The 21,023-nt window shown below is 39.0% G+C and overlaps 1 protein-coding gene across 3 annotated transcripts; it reads left to right on the top strand.

The window, feature by feature from the left end:
- Positions 1-7: 7 nt before the first annotated feature.
- mst1 (macrophage stimulating 1) lies at positions 8-19,664 on the top strand. 3 transcript variants are annotated; one of them, XM_062416107.1, is made up of 18 exons: positions 8-225; positions 715-859; positions 2,429-2,544; positions 2,626-2,740; positions 3,865-4,001; positions 4,569-4,689; positions 4,881-4,999; positions 6,537-6,753; positions 7,642-7,772; positions 8,228-8,330; positions 8,426-8,562; positions 8,681-8,713; positions 8,811-8,925; positions 8,998-9,075; positions 17,506-17,652; positions 17,756-17,862; positions 18,179-18,318; positions 19,384-19,664. In XM_062416107.1, exons 1-18 carry the CDS (start codon positions 174-176, stop codon positions 19,543-19,545), a joined length of 2,175 nt encoding a protein of 724 aa, XP_062272091.1. In that variant the 5' UTR covers positions 8-173; the 3' UTR covers positions 19,546-19,664. The 3 variants fall into 3 exon arrangements, with proteins under 3 accessions (XP_062272091.1, XP_062272092.1, XP_062272093.1); XM_062416108.1 differs by having other exon boundaries at positions 9-225; positions 6,540-6,753; XM_062416109.1 differs by having other exon boundaries at positions 11-225; positions 6,579-6,753.
- Positions 19,665-21,023: the final 1,359 nt, after the last annotated feature.

Below are 21,023 nucleotides of genomic sequence, written 5' to 3'. Positions count from 1 at the left end.
CTTACTCAAGTCTTTTGGGGATTTCTCTCTTTCATCAGGTCGATGGGACGTTTAATTACTTTAGTTTAGTCTGAAAACAAACCCCAGAGCAGGGCTTCAGAGAGCAGAGATCTCAGTGTGTTGTTACACTTCCACTATTATAAAACAGTCTTTATCTTCAACAGCTAGAAACAATGAAACTGCTGCTGCTATCCTGTCTTCTCCTGACGGCTGGGCTGGTCGCTGGTAAGAACATTTTAATTAAATGTATTCAATTATACATTACTCAGTGGTATTCAATCTTCTACAGTGTTATCAGGACAATACAGTTTGGACTTTATTAGTGTTTTGTCATGAGGTTTCAAATGAAGACCTATTTTACACAATAATTATCTGAGGGATTATAAAGCATGTGTCAACTCCTAATCACACATTTTTAAAGTCATGTTTTTGATACATTTTAATTGTATAATGTAATAAATTGTACTGGATGAGTGTATGTTACAAGTTGTAGTGGTAGTTTCAGAGTAAACAGATGTGTTGTGTTGCTCTTTAATGCTTTTTCTGGTCTCAAAAACTAGCAGCAGTGTCTCGGTCCAAAGGTTATATGTGTGCAGGCTCGAGCCCAAATGTTGCAGTGGGTACCAGTGACAACCTGCACTGCTCTGAACAGATATAGGTTCATGAAGTCATCCTGACGTACACTGTGTTTCTGGTTCTGTTGTACAAAAACAGGGTACCGCAGTGCTCTGAATGACTTCCAGCGTTCGGAGGGCAGAGAGCTGGTTCCCACACCCTGGAACTCAGCTCGAGTGCAGATGTTACCGGGCCTGAACCTGGAGGACTGTGCCACACGCTGCTCCCAATCACTGGACTGCAGGTATCCACCTTAAACTGACAGGGATGCAATACTGTTACTGTAGCATCACTAGGAACCATTTCCCCATACTTAGACCAGGTATATTACTTGTCACTTGAGTTTAATAACAGTTATGAAAACTTTAAAGATCTTTAATGAGCTCTATGTCTGTATACATTTTAAAAAGCACATTAAGATTTACAGGCTGTGAACACATTTAAAGATGAGTCACAAGTTCACTGATGAGATTGAAAGTTGGCAAAACAATTTTTTAAGACACAAAGTTTGCCCAGTTATCATGGAATTGTAGATGCTGAAATTTTGATATTTTTTTTGTATATATTAATAGTATATTAAGTATTTTTGTTGAGACTGAGGCTGAGCTACTAATGGACCTTGTGGTTAGATTGTTTTGTAAACAGTGTGAGTTTTGAAAACCATCATTAATTAAGGTTTGCAGGTTTTTGCATTTTTTAACACAATCATTGCAGTAGTTTCAAATGTTGGCACGTTATTAAAAAATGATTATTAGTCCAGATGTAATGAGGCCTTCCTCCAAAGTAGATTTGTAGGCTACAAAGAATGCACCAAACATCCTTTAATTTAAAGCATTATTTATGTATCGCAATTTAATTCATAGTTTTGGTCATCATTTTCTATCAGTTGTAATCACATTGTACTCACCAAAATAACTGCTGAGGTCTGAAACAGGGAGACATCGCTAGTAAAATGATCAGACAGGTTGTAAACAAGACAACAGTTTAGCCAGATTATCTAAGCAGCTTTATTTGTTGGTAAAACTAAAAGTGAGGGCACCTGAAATGTTGATATTGTTATTATTATCTAAGCTGAGTTCAAGTCTGTGTAAAAGTATTGAGTATGATGTGGAATAAATCTTATTTTCCAGAGCACATAATTTAAAATATTTACAACAGAAAAGGAATGTTTTGTTTTACTCTGTATCACAACATATATCTGCATATTGATTTTCTTGTTATGGATCTTACAAGTACAGTAGTTCATAGTTTAACTGATAAATTGTTCGATATATTGTTGATGGATGTTTACAACAGACAGTTTGGGTAATAACTTTAGCTTAATTTGACTAAAGTGTCCACTTGTTTGCTGGCAACTGATTTATATTACCCCTGATAAAAATGATGGCCAGAAGTCTAAAAATAAGACCCAAGTTGTATTGAACCAGAATTAATCTTTAAAATGTTTCCAGACTGACAACCTAAATATTGTCTTATTGGTTATCTTTAAAATCTCATTGAACGATTTATCGACATTAATGAAGTCATAACTTACAAAACCTTTATTGATATACTTAAATCATTGTTATGTTTATGGCTGAAGCATTCCATATATTGTAATTTCACTTTCACTAATATGAGTTTTTATTTACTTACTTTTACATGTTGTGTTCATTTTATGTTAATTTTTTGTCTGCAGTGCTTGCTGCATATAATTTATTTTGTTTGTTTTGTTGTAAAGCACATTGAGCTACATTTTCTTGTAGGAAGGTGCTATACTAATAAAGAATTAAATGTATTAAATCTCTGACATGAAAATATCACTCAACACCAGAGCATTCAACTATGAGACACGTCCGACTGTCACCTGTAAACATCTGCCCTGGGTGGGTGATGGCAACAACGCAGAGGTGAAGAGAAACGTTAACTGTGACCTTTATGAGAAGAAAGGTAAGGCTTGCATGTGTTCACATCATGTGACGTTTCAGAGATTGACATGAGGTGTTTGATTGGTCGCTTTTCATTATGCAGTCTATGTAAGAAAGTGCATCGTGGGTAAAGGGGAGGACTACCGAGGGAAAGTCTTCACCACAAAGAGCGGACTCACCTGCCAGCAGTGGTGGTCCAAGTTTCCTCATGATCACAGGTGAGACAGTTCCTCTGATGAATCGCTGCATGTGGATGTTTTAGTGTTTCGGTGCAATCAGAAAGTCTCAAGTCATTGTTTCAGCAGACTGGCTGTGAAATAAAACTGTGAATAGACTATCACAAAGTGATACAGATTTTATTATTTGGATGTGCAGGTCTACCACACCATTTCTCAAACCACATACAGCACCAGTCAAAGGTTTGGGCACACCTACTCATTCAAGGGTTTTTCTTTATTTTTAGAAGAAGAGAATTACTTGGACCACAAAACACAAAGAATGGACATTAGACCACCAGTGGAAATCTGAACTTTAGTCTGATGAGTCCAAATTTGAGATTTTTGGTTCCAGCTGCTGTGTCTTTGTGAGAGACAGAGGAGGTGAACGGATTGGAAAGAACGGAGGAAGAGGTGTGATGGAGTGAAGGGGGCTCTGCTGGGTGATATTGTTGATGATTTATTCAGAATTCAAGGTACACTTAACCAGCATGTCTACCACAACTCTCTGCAGCGACACGCCTTCTCTTCTGATTTGTGCTTAGTGGGAACATCATTCGATGTTGTCATCATCATCATTTGTTTTTCAACAGGACAATGACCCAAAACACACTTCCAGGCTCTGTAAGAACTATTTGACTAAAAAGGAGTCACATGATCTGGCCTCCAAAATCATTTGATCTTATCCCACTTGATATTGTTTGGGGGGAAAAAGCAGACCACAGTTTTCTCAGCATATGTGGGAATCCTTCAAGACTGTTGGAAAAGCCACAAGGTGACGACCTCATGAAGCTGGTTGAGTAGATATGAGGTTGTCATATTAATCACAGTCACTAAATGATTTGGGGTCAAGTGATGAATATTGACTTAACATTTAATATTTCATTTAATGTACCTGAGATGTTCGGAACTTGCTTTTCTTTACAGGTCAGGTAGATTCTTTTATTACTAATACACTAAACATTATGTTCATCATGTGTTATGTTACTGTAGTTGTGTTATGGATGTGTGCAGTTTAACTTCATTGTTTCCTTTTAAATCCAAAAAGCACTCAAAAGCACCCTGACTGAACTGTATGAGATCCGCAACAGTTCGTCACTCAGTGTAAAACTCTCTATGTGTCTCAGGTGGACTCCCACAGCAACTAATGGCCTGGAGTTAAACTACTGCAGGAATCCAGATGGGGACCGGATCGGCCCGTGGTGCTACACCACCGACCCAGAGCGACGCTACGAAAGCTGCAACATTCCCCAGTGCAAAGACGGTACACATTTCCATTCTGTATGAGAATTACATACATGTGTGATGGATGGGTAACATTTTATTCCACAGGTCTTGTAATGTCTCAGCAAGAATTGTGTTATTTGAAGCTAATTATAGGAAACAGAGAAAATGTGTTGACTTTCGGAGGAATTCCTTTACAAGAACTCCTTCAATCTTAATCATTAGTAAAAAATAAAAAGAACAGAAACAGGATTCATTTAGTGTTTGAAGACTTTATTGTCCATGTTGAATTATATATATTTCCTTTAATTTACATTTACACAGAAACACAAACTTAACATATTTACATGTTAATGGACTTGAGGATACTTTGGTAAAAGATGGTTGTTATTAACAAGTGAACCAACTGAACATTTTCCTTTTAATCATACCACATTGAAATGTCGTATCCGACAACCTTAATAAAAAAAACTACAGTTACCAATCAGTTTCTTTCTAGGAAAAATGTCCTGATCCTGTAAAATGAAGTGCAACAGTATGCTTGATTTTCTTCTTCTCACTTTTCATTTCTCTCACTTTGAAACTGTGTTTGTGGTTTTGTTTGCAGAGGTATGTATCACATGTAACGGCGAGGAGTACAGAGGCCAGGTTGACCACACTGTGACTGGCAGAGAGTGTCAGAGATGGGACCAGCAGTACCCTCACCAACACATCTACCAGCCTGAAAAGTACTCACACGGTCATCACTGCACTATCTCACATGTTGTTAGCCAAACTGATAGATAACGTGAACTGACAAGAGTATAACTTTACAATTGTTTTGTTCGCGTGTTTAATCAGTATCAGATGGGATCTGCAAGCTTTAAGTCCTTTGTTTTGTAATTGTGGGAATTAAAATGTCCGACATGTGTTTTCTCAGGTATCCTGATAAGAGTTTAGATGATAACTACTGCCGTAACCCTGATGCCTCTCCAGTGCCCTGGTGTTACACCACAGACCCGGAGGTGGAGAGAGAGAGATGCGATATCAGCAAATGCAGTAAGATGTTACTTCTGTCATAGACACACTATTAGAAATATTGATAATATGTAATAACTGATGTTTTGTATCATAGGATAAATTAGATCTTGCTTGTTTCTCTTATTTTGTTTTGGGGGTTTGTTCCCTCAGGCACGATAGAGGTAACACAAGCTAAATGGAGTCAGTTTCTGTGATATTAGGAGTCACAGTAGTAGAGGGGAATCTCATTAACTGGCTGTAATTAAATTTACAAGAATCAAAAACCTTTTTGGTGTCTGTGCAAATTACTTCCTAAAATGTTACAATTACCCCAATGATTCTCTTTGATTAAGGAGTAAATGTGCAGATGGTTGTCTGTGATTCAAGCCCTGCATTCTTTCTCAGGTTTCAGGTTAATTAAAGGTTAATTAAAATGTTTTTAATTATTTTATTTTTTCTTTGTACACTTTAGTTCAATTTTCATTTAGTTTCAGTTAATGTTCAGTGTGGTTCATCTTTAGTTTTATTGCTGTTAGTATTTGTCAAAGTAGTTGGATTATTTTACAAATATACATAAAGTAAAAATGTAAAGGTTTGATGGAATTCAATTTCCTTGTTGTACTTGTTTGTAATGCAGATTATGTAATGCAGATTATGTAATACAAAAACAACAAGTAAATATGTTAAATACGTTGTTTTTTTTTTGTAAATGTTGAAGTTCTAACTCTTTTCCTCTGGGGTTAAGACCCCAATATTTAATTCTGAGTAAAGTCCATACAGAGTTAAATCCTGAACATTAAGCTTCAGAACATTCAGATCAAAATAAATTGAATCAGGCCATCCGTGTTTTCTCCCAAATTTTAACATGAGTTGTGCAAGCTGTGTAAAAAGAGCAGAGATCACTGAAAATCTATAAGATAGTGCCATCCTGTGGTGTAGCTGGCATTCACTAAAAAACAACATTGCTCCAAATCAATTTTCATTATCATTGTGTAGATCAACAAAAAGATAAAAATATGAAATGTGACATTTTTATTTTGCTGTATGGGAAGGAGGGAAAGAACTTTTTATATATTTATCAATCAGACATAAAAAATGTTTTTAAAAAAAATCAGAAAGAAATATGGGAAGAATGCTCACTTATGAGCGTCAAGAGGAAATCATTTTGATGTATTATATATATTATTATATATTTATTTAACAGCTATTATTGTTATTTGTATTACTTTGTATTACTACTCACATTTGAGGAATTTAAACAAGTATATAAAATGCACAGTTTAATCTTATCAATGTCAGACTTATAGGAGCACAGATAGTTTATTTTTCTTGGTTTTAAATTTAAGCAAACCATCATGTTCATATCACAGTTATTTGTGCAAAATTATAGATTTGAAAAGAAGATTGTTTGTTCACGTTCATTGAATAATTTCCTTTGCTGTAGTGTAAGTTTCAGCCATTCTGTGTCATCACATGAATGTACTGATTTTTTTTAATAATAATTTTTTTCAACTTTAATTTCACTCAAAACCAGCAACAAAATCCAATTATCGCCTTAATTGGTGTCCTGTCTCAGCAGACCCACATCACCCACATTCAGCTTCCTCCTTCCCTTCAGCTGAGGTGCGTGTGGAGAAACGTCAGCGCTCCAGCTTCACCACCAACTGTTTCCGTGGCCGCGGGGAGGATTACCGCGGTAAAGTCAATGAGACAACATCAGGTATCCCCTGCCAGCCGTGGGACGCCCAAGAACCTCACGAGCATCCCTTCTACCCAAACACATATGAATGCAAGTATGTATATAAAGTTGGTATAATAGAGGGGGGGAAAGAAATTGAGTGTGTTTGAAAATAGAGCCTGACTGATATTTCAGTCAGCCGATATCACAGAAATATCGGTATCCGCATGTTATCCAAAATGCACCAATTTTTAAAAAAAGAAAAAAGTTTATAGGCATGTAGGCAGGGTTTTATGTCTATTTAATCCTTTTTCTTAATTCAAGTTTAATACGTTATTTTTATTTGTAGTTATTTATTTAATTCCCAGTGAAGTTTACCGTTTCAGTGCCGTTCTGATATCATATTATACAAGAACATTTATTTTAAACTGTAAAATATCATGTGTGTTTGATAATCACATGTAAGGGATCATTGTAAAAAAAGTGTGTTTATGTATTGATAAGATTATCGGCAGATGTATCGATATTGGAATTATTTCACTCCGCAATATCAGTATCAGCCCCAAAACTCCAGTATCAGTCAGGCCCTATTTGAAAGGTGAAAGCACTTTGGGGTTATTTTCTGCACTCATAGCCTGTTAGTTTGAAAGTTCTCTATTTGCTTCACACGTGAATATTAATGTTGAGATGTCAATGCAGTGAAATTTCTTATTTCTCTGCTGACAGTTGACAGAATGATAAATGGTCAGCAACACTGCACTAAAAAGTGGGGCGCAGCCTGAGTGGCAATACACATGTGAAATGAATATTAAACTTATTTTTGACGCAGTGATCGCTCATCACGCCATAATCAATTACAAGCTTTTCAATCATCGCTTTTTAGAATGTGTCTGTAAATTAAAAGGCCGAAGCACATAAAGTATGTGTGTAGCAAGTCATTTAAAGCATTAATGATGAGCCTGTGGACATTGTTTAAGCTGACTGTGTATTACGCTTCATGCAGGGGTTTAGAGGAGAACTACTGTCGTAACCCAGATGGATCGGAGGCTCCCTGGTGCTTCACATCTGTGCCAGAGATGAGGACCGCTCTCTGCTTACAGATCAAACGCTGTGCAGATGACATCGAAGCTGAGGGTGACTCAAATCACAGCAAAAAGATTATATTAGTGAAAAGGTTACTGTCAGTGTTTGTGGATAAAGACAGATTGGATTGTATGAATATTCACATGAGGAGAGAAATACTAAGTAGTCCCCTGAAATGCAAGCCCACAGCCACACACAACCCCCAGAAAAGTTTAACTGGGCACCAAGAATTTTCATTTGATCATTTGGATTTATCACACTTTATTTATTCAGTGATCTGCTCTTATAAACTATTAATTTACAGTTTTTCTATTGGTGTATTTAACAGGATTAGTGCACATTAATAAACTGTAACTGCACCACAATTGTTTTTTTTACCTGCAGTCCCAACATGAAGGAAGAATGAGGGAGAATCCTTTACTAATTTATTTCTTTAGCCATAAAGTGGTCAAATTTTGATATACTTTATCAAAGAATAATGTTACCATTACCCTTTTTTTATTTAGATTGCTACCACGAAAATGGAAGAAACTACCGAGGCATGGTTCGCAAAACACGTAAAGGCATCACCTGCCAGAAATGGAACGTTAACACACCTCACCGCACCAGGTATGATTGACATTTAAGAGTTATAAAGAGATATCAGTGTTTATGTAAGCCTTGTAATGCCTTCGTTTTTAAAAGTCAGTGTGTTTTTTTTCTAGAATAAACCAGAGGACACATCCTGAGGCCAATCTGACAGAGAACTATTGTCGAAACCCAGATGGGGACCAGCACGGACCCTGGTGCTACACCACTGACCCTAAAACTGAGTTTGACTACTGCGCCATCAAACAGTGTGGTACACAACTCTGCTTTCTTTGTTTCAAAATAGTTTAAATGAACTGGCAACAATTAATCTACAGCTGCTCTTGTCTGACAATTTAACGATTCATCTGTTTCTTGGTGTTTTCAAACAGCTGGAGAGAAAGTGTCCATGACTGAACCAGAAGGTTAGTTTCTGAATGAATATAAAGAAATATTTCCAAGGTGACATTAAGCCTCTGTGTATGTTTTTACGATAATATTTTCCCATTTCTACGAACACAGAGAAGGTGGAGTTTAGTGAGTGTGGGAAGAGGGACGACCGCGCCCAGAGGTCTCGTTTACGTATCGTGAATGGGGTACCTGGGAACTCGCCATGGACAGTGAGCCTCAGAGACAGGTTAGTCTGAGAGATTTAGACTCAAAATACACTCTGTTGTGCTTCGTATGACCTCTTATCTCTTGTGTGCAGGAAAGGAAACCATTTCTGTGGAGGATCCCTGGTTAACCCCAGATGGGTGATCAGCACCAAGCAGTGTTTCTCCTCCTGGTAAATTTCACTCATTTATACTCTTATTTTTACTGGTAATCAGAAGTAGTATTCAACATGTGATGACAGTTGTTAACAGTTATCTGTGGCTCTGGACAGATATTTGTCAATTCTGAAAATGACTCAAATTACTTCACTTAATCTCAATCTGATAAACTGGGGGATGAAGTTGATGATGGCGAGTGGTGGAGTGTTGGGGGAAACATTGAGGTCTAGCAAGTATTGGAAAGTAGTAATACTGCAGTATAAAAATACTTCATTACAGGTAAAAGTCATTCAAAATCTTACTAAAGTAAAAGTACAAAAGTATTAGTTGCAAAACATACATAAAAGTATTTGTAGCGGCCCCTTGGATTCATAGATCAAGACGCAGAGAGTTTCAAACGGGTGTCGATTTATTTTCTTTCTCTCAACGAGCACCATGCACCATGCACCGTGAAAACTACAGAATAAAACAGAAAAAATACAAAATGCTTCTCTGTAGTTTCACAAATAATTCACACATAAATCATGTTCACATATTAATCATGTTTACACCCAATACAAATAATTGTAACCAACTAATACCGATAAAATATGAAATGAAATGTTTTTAAGCTATTATGACAAGTATATCACATGCTTCTTTTAAATGAAATACAATATATTGTAATTGTTCACAGAAAGAATATATTGCTTTTATCCTTACATATGCAATTAACTAATAAACAAGTAATGACATTCTTCTTTCTTAAACAATATCCTATCTAATAATAATACACACTCCACATTTTTCATACCTCATTCCGCTCTCCAAGGGCGCTAATTAAAGAGTTTCCGCCTTCAGCTAGCATGCTCTCTAGCTCGACACACACACCTCACAGTTCGGAGCTCTTAGAAATAACAGGTACGAACAATACAAAAATAATAAGGTAAATCACAATGTAAACTATTTCCTTACAGGATTCAAACAGATCAACATGATAAATAACTAATGTGTTTACAAGTGTTTACCGTTGCTCCGACGATGCCCGAGCACAACATTGAGAGTGTAGCAGGAAATGTAACATCACCAAAACCTCAGAAGAAGAAAACTGCGCTCTTCAAATAAAAGCGGAACAGACCACAAGGTGGCACTGTAGGCTTACAATGTCTTGTTAACACATAAAAACAATACTGTGTAGGAGAATATTAATGAAATTTATCAGACATTTACACTCCCACCAAATCCTAGCACAATGAATGAACAAATATACAAAGAGTAAATGAATTGTACAGGATTTCTTGACTCTAAGAAAAGAATAACCTCAAGTTGAGCAATCAGAGGTGTAACTATAGCATCATACATAATAAAACAGTGTGCAGTCTTGTCAATCGCTTTGTTCTAATCAGTTCTCAAGGAGGAGCACCAATTTTTTGATTGGTCTCTCAATAACTGAGGGCTTGGAAGGAGGATCTTGTTTTTTATGAGGTCTCCGCTCCCCAACTTGCACTTTAACTCGACGAACTAAGCCATCGCTACTTTGAACAGTCTCAATCACTCGTCCAAGTTGCCACTGATTTGTTGGGAGGTTGTCGTCTTTAATAATGACAATGTCATTCACTTTGAGGTTGCGCTGAGGTAAGTGCCATTTCTGTCTCATGGATATGTTCAGCAGATACTCTTTTTTCCAGCGGCTCCAGAACTGTTCAATAAGATACTGAACTCTTCTCCACCTCTTTGTCGCATACAGGTCCTCCTTGACAAATACTCCAGGGGGAGGAAGAGCAACTTTAGATTTCATCATAATGAGGTGATTCGGTGTGATAGGCTCCAGTGCCTGAGGATCATTGATTCCATCCACTGTTAATGGGCGGCTGTTAACAATAGGCATGGCCTCATATAGCAGTGTTCTGAGGGAGGCGTCGTCAAGTCGACCCGGGCACTGTGCAAAGGTGGCGTTCAGCACATTTCTAACGGTTCTGATCTGGCGTTCCCAGACACCGCCTTCGTGACTGTCAGAGGGGGCATTGAATTCGCACTGCTTCTTCCGTTGTCCAGGAAGAAAACTGACTCAGACGCCTGAGGATGTCATTGCAGTTTTTAGCTTCGGTTGCAAGCACCTGAATTGTCTTGACTTCAGGATCACCAACAAGTAATTCTGTTGGAGCATTGGTAGTTAGATGTAATTCACTCTCCCAGATAAACTTCGGTCCTCGCAGCCAGTTTGTTGAATGAATGTCTGAAGCATGAAGACCTCGGGATGTGTGATCGGCCGGGTTTTCTGCGGTGTCCACATAGTGCCACTGACTGGGATCAGTTATCCCTTATCAGCTGAACACGGTTTGCAACAAATATGTGGAACCTACGGGCATCATTGCTAATGTACCCAAGCACAACTTGTGAATCTGTCCAGAAAACCTCGTCAATCTTTATGTCAAGTTCACCTTTTAACATGACACTGACTTTTGTAGAAACCAGGGCTGCTGCAAGTTCTAGTCTACTTGTGACCTTTGAAGGTGCAACCCTTGCTTTTGCCATCACGAGACTGCAATGGACCTCATCCTTGTCATTTTTGTACCTGAGGTAAGAACATGCACCGTATCCCACGCAGCTGGCGTCTGAAAAATGGTGCAACTCTACTCTGACAATGTTATGGAAGTCATATGGGTGGTAACATCTCGGAATTGAAACCTCTTTCAACTTGTGAAGACCATTTATCCACTCCTCCCACCGTGGCCTCATATCTTCTGGGAGTAGATCATCCCATCTGATGCCTCTGTGACACAGCTCTTGAAGGATAAGCTTTCCAGTTAGGCTGAATGGAGCGATGAATCCAAGTGGGTCATAAAGAGAGGCAATGACAGACAGGCAACCACGCCGGGTTGAAGGCTGGTCTTTCAAGCTGATATTAAAGCTGAAAGTGTCAGTTTTAATTGACCATTGAATGCCGAGTGCACGCTCTGATGCCGTTGGATCCAGTCCCAGAGGTTCGATGGTTGCTGCTCTGTCTGAGGGATCTAAGCAGGCGAGGGCTGCTTCCTCATTTGAGTTGAATTTATGAAGACGTAGGCCTCCTCTTTTACACAACTCCTGTGACTCAGTGATCAGTTTCTTGGCTTCCTCAACTGATGGGACGCTGACTAGCCCGTCATCAACATAAAAGTTTTTCTCCACAAATGTTGATGCCAGTGGATAGGTAGCTTTGTGCTGCCGTGCCAGATGTTTCAAACCAAAGTTGGCACATCCTGGAGATGATGCGGCTCCGAAGAGATGAACCGCCATCCTGTACTCCTGTGGTTCCTTCTCCAAATCTCCACCTTTCCACCAGAGGAATTTCAGATAATTCCGGGATTCAGGAGTGACGGAGAACTGATAAAACATTCTTTCAATGTCACAGATAATCGCTACAGCCTCCTTCCTGAAGCGGCAAAGAACTCCTACCAGAGGATTGATTAGATCAGGCCCAGTTAGTAGAGTGTCATTTAAAGAAACACCATGGAATTTGGCCGAACAGTCGAATACGACTCTCAGCTTGTCCGGTTTTCTGGGGTGATAGATGCCGTGATGCGGTAGGTAACACTCCATCTCTCCTTCAGATGTTGTAGGGGCAGACTCTGCATCACCCTTGTTAATTGTTTCTTCCATGAATGTTTTGTATTGAACATAATATTGTTTATTGGTCTTTAATTTCTTCTTAAGACACTGCAGGCGAACTATGGCTAGCCTCTTGTTGTTTGGTAGGTTGGGTGGACTGTTGCCCTTGAAAGGGAGGGGCATCTCATAATGTCCGTCTTTCTTCTGTGTGATGTGGTCACTGAGGAACTGTATGAAATGAACGTCATCCTGTGAGACATATTTATCTTCATAAGTTCTCTCGATGAAGTCTGATTCTAGGGCTTTTAGAACATCTGTCGCCGATGGAATTGGCAGTTCTTTTACTGTGAGCCGATGCACAAAGCTCTGACTTCCTTGTCTGTCTAGGTGGGGGTTTGATGAGCCTACGATACTCCATCCTAGTTCTGATCTCTGTGCAAACGGTTGATTTATGTCACCAATGATAACCTCAAGAGGAGCTAGTGCTGATGGACAGTCATATCCAATTAGGAGCCCTACATCACAGTCTTGAAGGGGTGGTAGCTTATCTGCCAATTGTCTGAGATGAGGCCACAGTAATGCTGTTTCCTTCGTTGGAACGTAAGACTTGTCCACTGGGATAAAGTCACGGCTGTAGGCCTGCTGTAGTTGGATGTGGTTCTTAGAGTGCAGTCCTCGAACTTGTAGACCATGGACGTTCTTGCTAGATATGATTGTGTCAATAGCAGTCATAGTACTAAGTTTCAGTTTTACTGGTTGGGCATCAACATTTAGTTTGTCAAGTACATCTTCTAAGACAAACGTTGAGTCACTCTGTGTGTCCAGTAGTGCATATGTAAGTACTTCTCTGTGTGGCTCTTGTACTGAAGACACAAGGACTGGGACGATACTTGAGGTAGCAGAAGCACGTTGTGTTGATGTATGGGATACGACCTTGTGCGTTTCCTGGCTTGCATGTTCTTCTGTGGAAGTGGAGCTATTCATTGTTGCTGTCACAGGTCTTTGTTTCCTGTCTTCGTGCAAGCAGGTTGGGTGACGACGGCTGCATATGTTGCATGTGTGTCGCCTCTTACAATCTTTGGTCATGTGACCCTTTCTCAGGCACCCAAAGCAGAGCCGATTTTCATGGATGAATGTCTTTTTGTCTTCACCACTCTTCGCTGCGAAGGTGGGACACTTGATGATGCTCTGAGCTTCACTTCTACAGACGGAGCAAGGTGATTTTGGTCTACTGCTGTTTGTTTCTTGTTTCTCCTGAGCGAAACTCTTTGTTTGTGTATTTGTGTTGAAAGCTTTGGCTCTCTTTGGTGATCTTTCATCTGTGGCCTTGAAATTTATCAACAATGGAGAAGCAATTGGGTTACAAGCTATCCGTGCCTCTTTGCTCAGAAACTCTGTGAAGCAGGCAAGATCTGGATAGCTTCCAAATGTGTCAAGTTCCTCTACAACAATTCGACTCCACTTGCGCACAATCCATTCTGGTAGTTTTTTGAGCAACTTGTGGTTTTCTTCACAATCGTTAAGGATAGCTAGTCCTTTGACGTGTGGGATCGCCTCAGTGCAGCCTTGGAGGAAGTCAGCGAACTCTCGTAGTGTTAGTGGGTCGTTTGTATTGATCTTTGGCCATCTCATGAGCTTATCTCGGAAAGCTTTTTGTATGATGAACGGGTTCCCATATCTGTCCTGTAAGACTTTCCATGCTCCATTGTATGCGTTCTCTGAATCTCGATAAAAGAAACCTTCTACAGCTTTGCGCGCCTCTCCAGCAAGATAATTTTTGAGATAAAACATCTTCTCACTTTGTGGGAGGGGTTTTCTGTCAATAAGAGCTATGAATGACATCTTCCAATCTGTAAACATTAAAGGGTCACTACTGAATGTGGTTGGTTCAGGGACCGGCAAGCGGTTCATGCTTAAAGAGCTGGCGATTGCTTGGGCTAAACTGACAGACTCCTGGGTCATTGTCACTGCAGGAGCTGCTTGGTGAGGTTGGAATGATGCAGCATCTGGATTCAATCGAGGTTTAGTTTCCATTCTGTAGCAAGCAGAGTTAGTTTTGTCATTAATCCCCTCATCATGGTTCTCAAAACCTTCAAAACCGTCATATGCTCTCACACGAGCTGCTGCTATAGCAATGTCTTTTGCTGCTTGTAACTGCTGCAATTTTGCTCTCTCTTGTTCCAACTGTTGTTGCATTTCCACCTCTTTTTGTTTCATTTCTGAAAACATTTTTGCCTCTTTAAGTTTCCATTCATCCTCTAACTTGTGAAGATGTGCTTGCTGTGCTTGGATTTCTTTCATGGCTTTTGATTGTTCCAGCTTAGCAGCAAGCTCTGCTTGTGCATTTACTCTACTGCTGTTGGTACTGGCTGAGCTGAAGTGGTTGCTCAATCTCTCTGATGATTCTGATGAGCTTACAGTTTCAGTTTTGGTTTGGCCAAAGACAGACCCATATTAATCTTTGTTTAATGTTTCTCTTACCCTTTCCTTCTCAAGTTGGTCATTATAATCTTGATTAATTGTCTCTAGACGGTTACATATGAGGTCACAAATTTCCTTTTTTAGCGTAACACAGGCATCCATTTTTTTTACAATCTCTGGTGTGGTGTTACTGTTACGTAAGATAGGTTCATACTGCTGGCTTACGTCATCATGCTTTGCTTGAATGTCTTGCTGTAATTTGTTAAGGTCTTCTGATGAACAGAGGGTTTTTAGTTTTGTTCTAGTCTCCCTTGCTACCACTTTCCAAGAGTCATAGGTCTTGTTAAATGCTTTCTCATGTCTTTTGGTGTCTTGGTCATGCATCTCTTGGCCTTTCTCTGTTAGCTTTCTTTCACGTGAGCTGGACCTGAATGGTGTGTCTTTAGGATTGTCAGTCTTCTCTGTCGGGAGTGACATCTTGTTTGTTTGTGCCGCTGCTTTAAGTCGAGCCTTTGATTGTCCTATGCCTGAATTTACACTTGTAAGCTGTAGTTATCTTTTACCACAGAGTAATACTTATGTCAAGCATTAACAGATTATGGACATCCAAAAGGATTTTTAGCATAAAACAGTAACAACAAAATGTCAGAAATAAGCGCTGTAAGCATTAATCGCTAAAGCACTTAACCTTTCAAACCTTTTCCTAAATAGACAGTCCTTTTTTCAAACGTTTTGCTCCTTGGCATCCAGTGTCTTTTTGCATCTGTAGTTGCTGCTGATGGCATCAGCTTCTCACCAGGGATGGCAGGGCAGGTGCAGCGATGAGTTTTCACTGTAGCGGCCCCTTGGATTTATAGATCAAGACGCAGAGAGTTTCAAACGGGTGTCGATTTATTTTCTTTCTCTCAACGAGCACCATGCACCGTGAAAACTACAGAATAAAACAGAAAAAATACAAAATGCTTCTCTGTAGTTTCACAAATAATTCACACATAAATCATGTTCACATATTAATCATGTTTACACCCAATACAAATAATTGTAACCAACTAATACCGATAAAATATGAAATGAAATGTTTTTAAGCTATTATGACAAGTATATCACATGCTTCTTTTAAATGAAATACAATATATTGTAATTGTTCACAGAAAGAATATATTGCTTTTATCCTTACATATGCAATTAACTAATAAACAAGTAATGACATTCTTCTTTCTTAAACAATATCCTATCTAATAATAATACACACTCCACATTTTTCATACCTCATTCCGCTCTCCAAGGGCGCTAATTAAAGAGTTTCCGCCTTCAGCTAGCATGCTCTCTAGCTCGACACACACACCTCACAGTTCGGAGCTCTTAGAAATAACAGGTACGAACAATACAAAAATAATAAGGTAAATCACAATGTAAACTATTTCCTTACAGGATCCTTACAACATTGAGAGTGTAGCAGGAAATGTAACATCACCAAAACCTCAGAAGAAGAAAACTGCGCTCTTCAAAATAAAAGCGGAACAGACCACAAGGTGGCACTGTAGGCTTACAATGTCTTGTTAACACATAAAAACAATACTGTGTAGGAGAATATTAATGAAATGTATCAGACATTTACAGTATTCATTATCAGAAAAAGTCCAACTCAGTGTTGTCTTACAATATTGAAGAAAACAAACTTTTTAAAAATGAATTTTCTTTTCTTTTTTTAAAATTACTTCTTACTGATTTGGATTCATTGTGTGTCAAGACACCCCAACGAATGCAAGTGAGCTGATATGTGTTAGTGTATTTTTAATTTATTAGCCCATATTTATTAAAAGCTTTTTATTTTTAACCATCCACTCGAGTGCCCGGAAATAATTTATTTTTAAGCCACACCCCGCCAACGGAAGGGAGCGCATTGATTCCTCTTTAAAAATGGTCTTTCCCCCCTCCAAGAGTACCAGTGTTTGTGGTGAACACAAGAAGCGCTCCTGTTTGTATTCCATGTTGACAAAAGAAAAAGGCCTTTAAATGTCAAAATGGAAACAGATCTGTACAAAATGATCTAAATTAAGTACAATTATAACAAATGCAAATACTGAAAAGTGATCTATAGCTGTTAAATAATTGCACTGAGTTAAACAGTACAGTATCTCCCTCTGAAATTTTGTGGAGTAGAAGTATAGTAAAGAGTAAATATACTTTGTTACATTCCACCACGTGGAATTTAACACAGTATATTTACGTGGGCATTTATCAGGCAGGGGGCATCTAACAAAAGACAGTAATGAGTTGCATCATGGGAAGTGTAGGACCCAGAGTTATTTGTAGCTCAATCCATGCTATGGGCAAAAAGTCAGGAAAAAATCTTGCAAGTCTTTTATGGAAGAGCAATATTAAATATCTGAAATAAAATGTGTCCCACTTTGCTTATATTTACCGTACTTTTTGTCTGCATGTCTGCACAGCTATGTGGACCTGCCCGGGTACTCAGCCATGATGGGAACACTGTTTCGTGATCCACAAGAAGGAGACCCTGATGTGCAAACCATCCCTCTCACCAAGATTGTCTGCGGACCCTCCGAGTCTCAGCTGGTCATGTTGCAACTGGAATAGTGTGTACTGTCAAGTAGCCCCAACATACACACCTACCCACCGATACACACATATAATCAAGGATATCAACAATTTCCCTCTTACTCTCTCTCCTTTTTCTAGCCCTGCCCAGTTTAATGAGCGTGTCTCTCAGATCTGCCTCCCACCTGAGCGGTACATCGTAACCGAGGGGACGCCTTGTGAGATTGCGGGATGGGGCGAGACAAGAGGCAAGTAAAATATTGGATCTTAACTTGACACTGAATTTGCTACATGCCAAGCTTTATGCAACTACAATATGCTTCTATTGCAACAATTAATAATAGATGACTCTATTAGATGACTAATAGAAGATAGTGTTTCTGCCCTTGAAGTGGTGCGTTTAAAGTTGCATCTAAATGAGAGAGCTATAAAAGCTGTTGAGCAACAGCTGGCGTTGCTATTTTCAGAATCGTTCAACATCTGTCCACTCTCCTTTTCTTTTCTCCATCTCTCTAAACACATTAGCTGCTAACTCATTCCTCCTTCTCCTCACTGCTTTTCAAGGCACTGGAGATGAGACTGTCCTCAACGTGGCCGAAATACCAGTTCTTAGTAACAAGGAATGCAACAAATACTTCAGAGGTCGTGTCCGTGAGAATGAGATGTGCACCAGCTCTTTCCAGGGTGGCGTAGGTGCCTGTGAGGTAGGTGTCCATGAAAAACTCCATTTTGTCTTCACTTTTTTCAATATAGAAACAGAGAGTGGTATCAAAGGTCCCCAGCCAGAATTGTATGTGTGACATTGTGGTTAATATTAAGCTTAATATTGTTTACAGTTGTGTTCACAATTTTTCAAGTCTGTCTTATAACAATAGTCAGGTGCCCAAATGAGCATTGAGACAGGTTTTGCTACCTGTAATCCTCCTGTTCATACTGACCATTAGAAGATCCATTTAACTGCATTTTCAAAGTAAGTGCAATGTCCTTCTGTGCAATAATTTGTTTTAGTTTATCTAAAGACTTCAGCAGTCCAAACTGGTCAAATAAAAAGGATATCTCTTAAAGTTACAGCCATTTTAATACAAATGTCCATCTTTTTCTTATGATCCTTCCACTGCAGCTCAACAAAGAAACACCGTCCACAGAAACAGAGAGAAATAATTTTGTACTGAAAATACTTTACATTTGGAAGACATCCACTTCATTTGTTTAACTCAAAATGCTGAAGTTTCATATTAGCTTCAGATAAACTTTTGAAAACTTTTTGGCTCAAAGTGAGGACCATGGATTGTGACTCCCATCACTTTCATTGCAAGAGCATCAGGAATGGATTTTCTAATGATTTTCTAAATGTTTTTTTTTGGTTCCCCCGTTTCCTGTCTTTATGCTAAGCTACACTAGCCAACTGCTTTATATTGAACGGAAAAATATGAGTGGTAGTAATCTTCTCATTTAACTTAAGAAATCGAACAAGTATGCTTCCCAAAATGTCAAACTACTCCTTTGATGACCGGAAGTAAAACAGTACAAAGCTGTAAATTAATACTCCAAATACTGAAGCTGCAGAAATCCTTTTAATGACGAAAATCACTTTAGCAAAGAGCATACAGCTATTTATACGTTCCTGTAAATCAAACACATTCACCATTTGGATAATGGAGGTACACTGGACAAGATGTGACTGCAAGATGTTTCCAACCTCAGCAGTGACAGTCAGTCATAACAGTGACAAATAATGACTCCAGAGTGTTGTTCCTGTGTGTCTGCAGAGAGACTACGGCGGCCCGTTGGCATGTCAGAACAGGGACTGCTGGGTACTCGAGGGTGTGATCATCCCCATGAGGCGCTGCGGACACGCTGGGCAGCCCAACATCTTCATCCGTGTCTCTGTCTACGTGGACTGGATCAAGAAGGTTATGGAGATGGCTTAGAGACAAATACTGCCATCCAACAGGGACTGATCAAATCTGCTTTCAACACCCACTTTCATTTGACCATATGTTTTTTTTTCATCTCAGGAGTTTCTTTTGCAATAAAAATATTAACAATACATCAAAATTTATCATCAGATTTTATTACATGAGTTATAATGCCGTTATATGATATAAAATATGCAGGAAACTTTGCAAGTACATCCCCTCGTTCATGGGGAAAATGCAGAGACAGCACTGTCATTTGCTGTTTTCTGCTTTAAATTATTTTTAATGTCCATTTTAATTCAGTTAATCCTTTCAGCCAGAGTATCTAATGTTAAATGCATCATTTAAATTCATGAACTGCCTGTTGCAAGCAGTCAAAATCCACCAGTCAGAATGAGCAGAAAACACTCATTTACGCTGAGGTGCAAAAAACAAAGAACTGTGCAGAGAAGATTTAGAATAATGTAAGTAAAGTTGTATAAAGTTGTGTTATTTATTCACGAGCAACTACAAAACTAGTAGCGTCTCAGGTTCGGAGAAGAAGAATAACTGTGAATAATTAACTTCCAATAACAGGGGTAGGTGTCGGGGTTTTTTAAGTTGCACCCTTTACCAAAAAACTGTGCGCCTCCCCTGCTCTCCCTGGCATTGAATGGAGCTCCAAAATACCTTCTTTGCCCCCAGCCTCTAAAGAAATCCCTCCTCTGCCTGTCTTTTGATGCCTGCCCCCACCTCTAAAGACATGCCTTTGTGCCTTATGCAGAACTGTATGCGCTGCACATTCTTTCTAGTTCTATAGGAGGATTTTTGTAACCCGGTCCTGATGAGCCCATGGAATTCAGCTTAAATAAACCTCAAGATCAGAGTCCAACAGAATCTCAGACACACCAGCCTGCAGAAGGCCACTGAACTCTCTCTCTCTCTTTTTCTCTCTCACAGACACAACCATCCCCCCTCCTCTCTCTCTCTCTCTCTCTCTCTCTCTCTCTCTCTCTCTCTCTCTCTCTCTCTCTCTCTCTCTCTCTCTCTCTCTCTCTCTCTCTCTCTCTCTCTTTCTCTCTCTCTCTTATACCTCATTCTACCTTTCTGCCTATTTCTCTCAGTAATTTTCAGACCAGCATTTCTCCCCACTTTTATCTCAACAATCAGAAGATACTGACTTTTTTAATCATTTGCAAATGAGCGCTAATAGGACTGACGTCTTAACATGTTCCCTGCAGCTAATAATGGCCAATTATCTTCCTGCTGTACACACTTGGCGTTTGGAGTTGGCAGGTTGGCCGTTAGGGTTTCAGTGTCATTCTGTTCACTTACATTTAGTAATATTCATAGTGGATGACTAATCCAAAATTCACATACAAATATCAGTTCTTAGCAACTGTTGTCAAAAGAGCTTCTGGGAAATCTGACTAAACTTTTTAATAAATACTGTCACAAAAAATATTGAAATGTTTTCTTTGTTATTCTGTTTTGTGGTAATGTGAATCAAC

This window comes from Scomber scombrus, chromosome 3 (assembly GCF_963691925.1).
Source record: "Scomber scombrus chromosome 3, fScoSco1.1, whole genome shotgun sequence".
Taxonomy (NCBI): Eukaryota; Metazoa; Chordata; class Actinopteri; order Scombriformes; family Scombridae; genus Scomber; species Scomber scombrus.
Note: the sequence above shows the minus strand (reverse complement) of the source record. Positions and strands in the feature narration are given on the sequence as shown.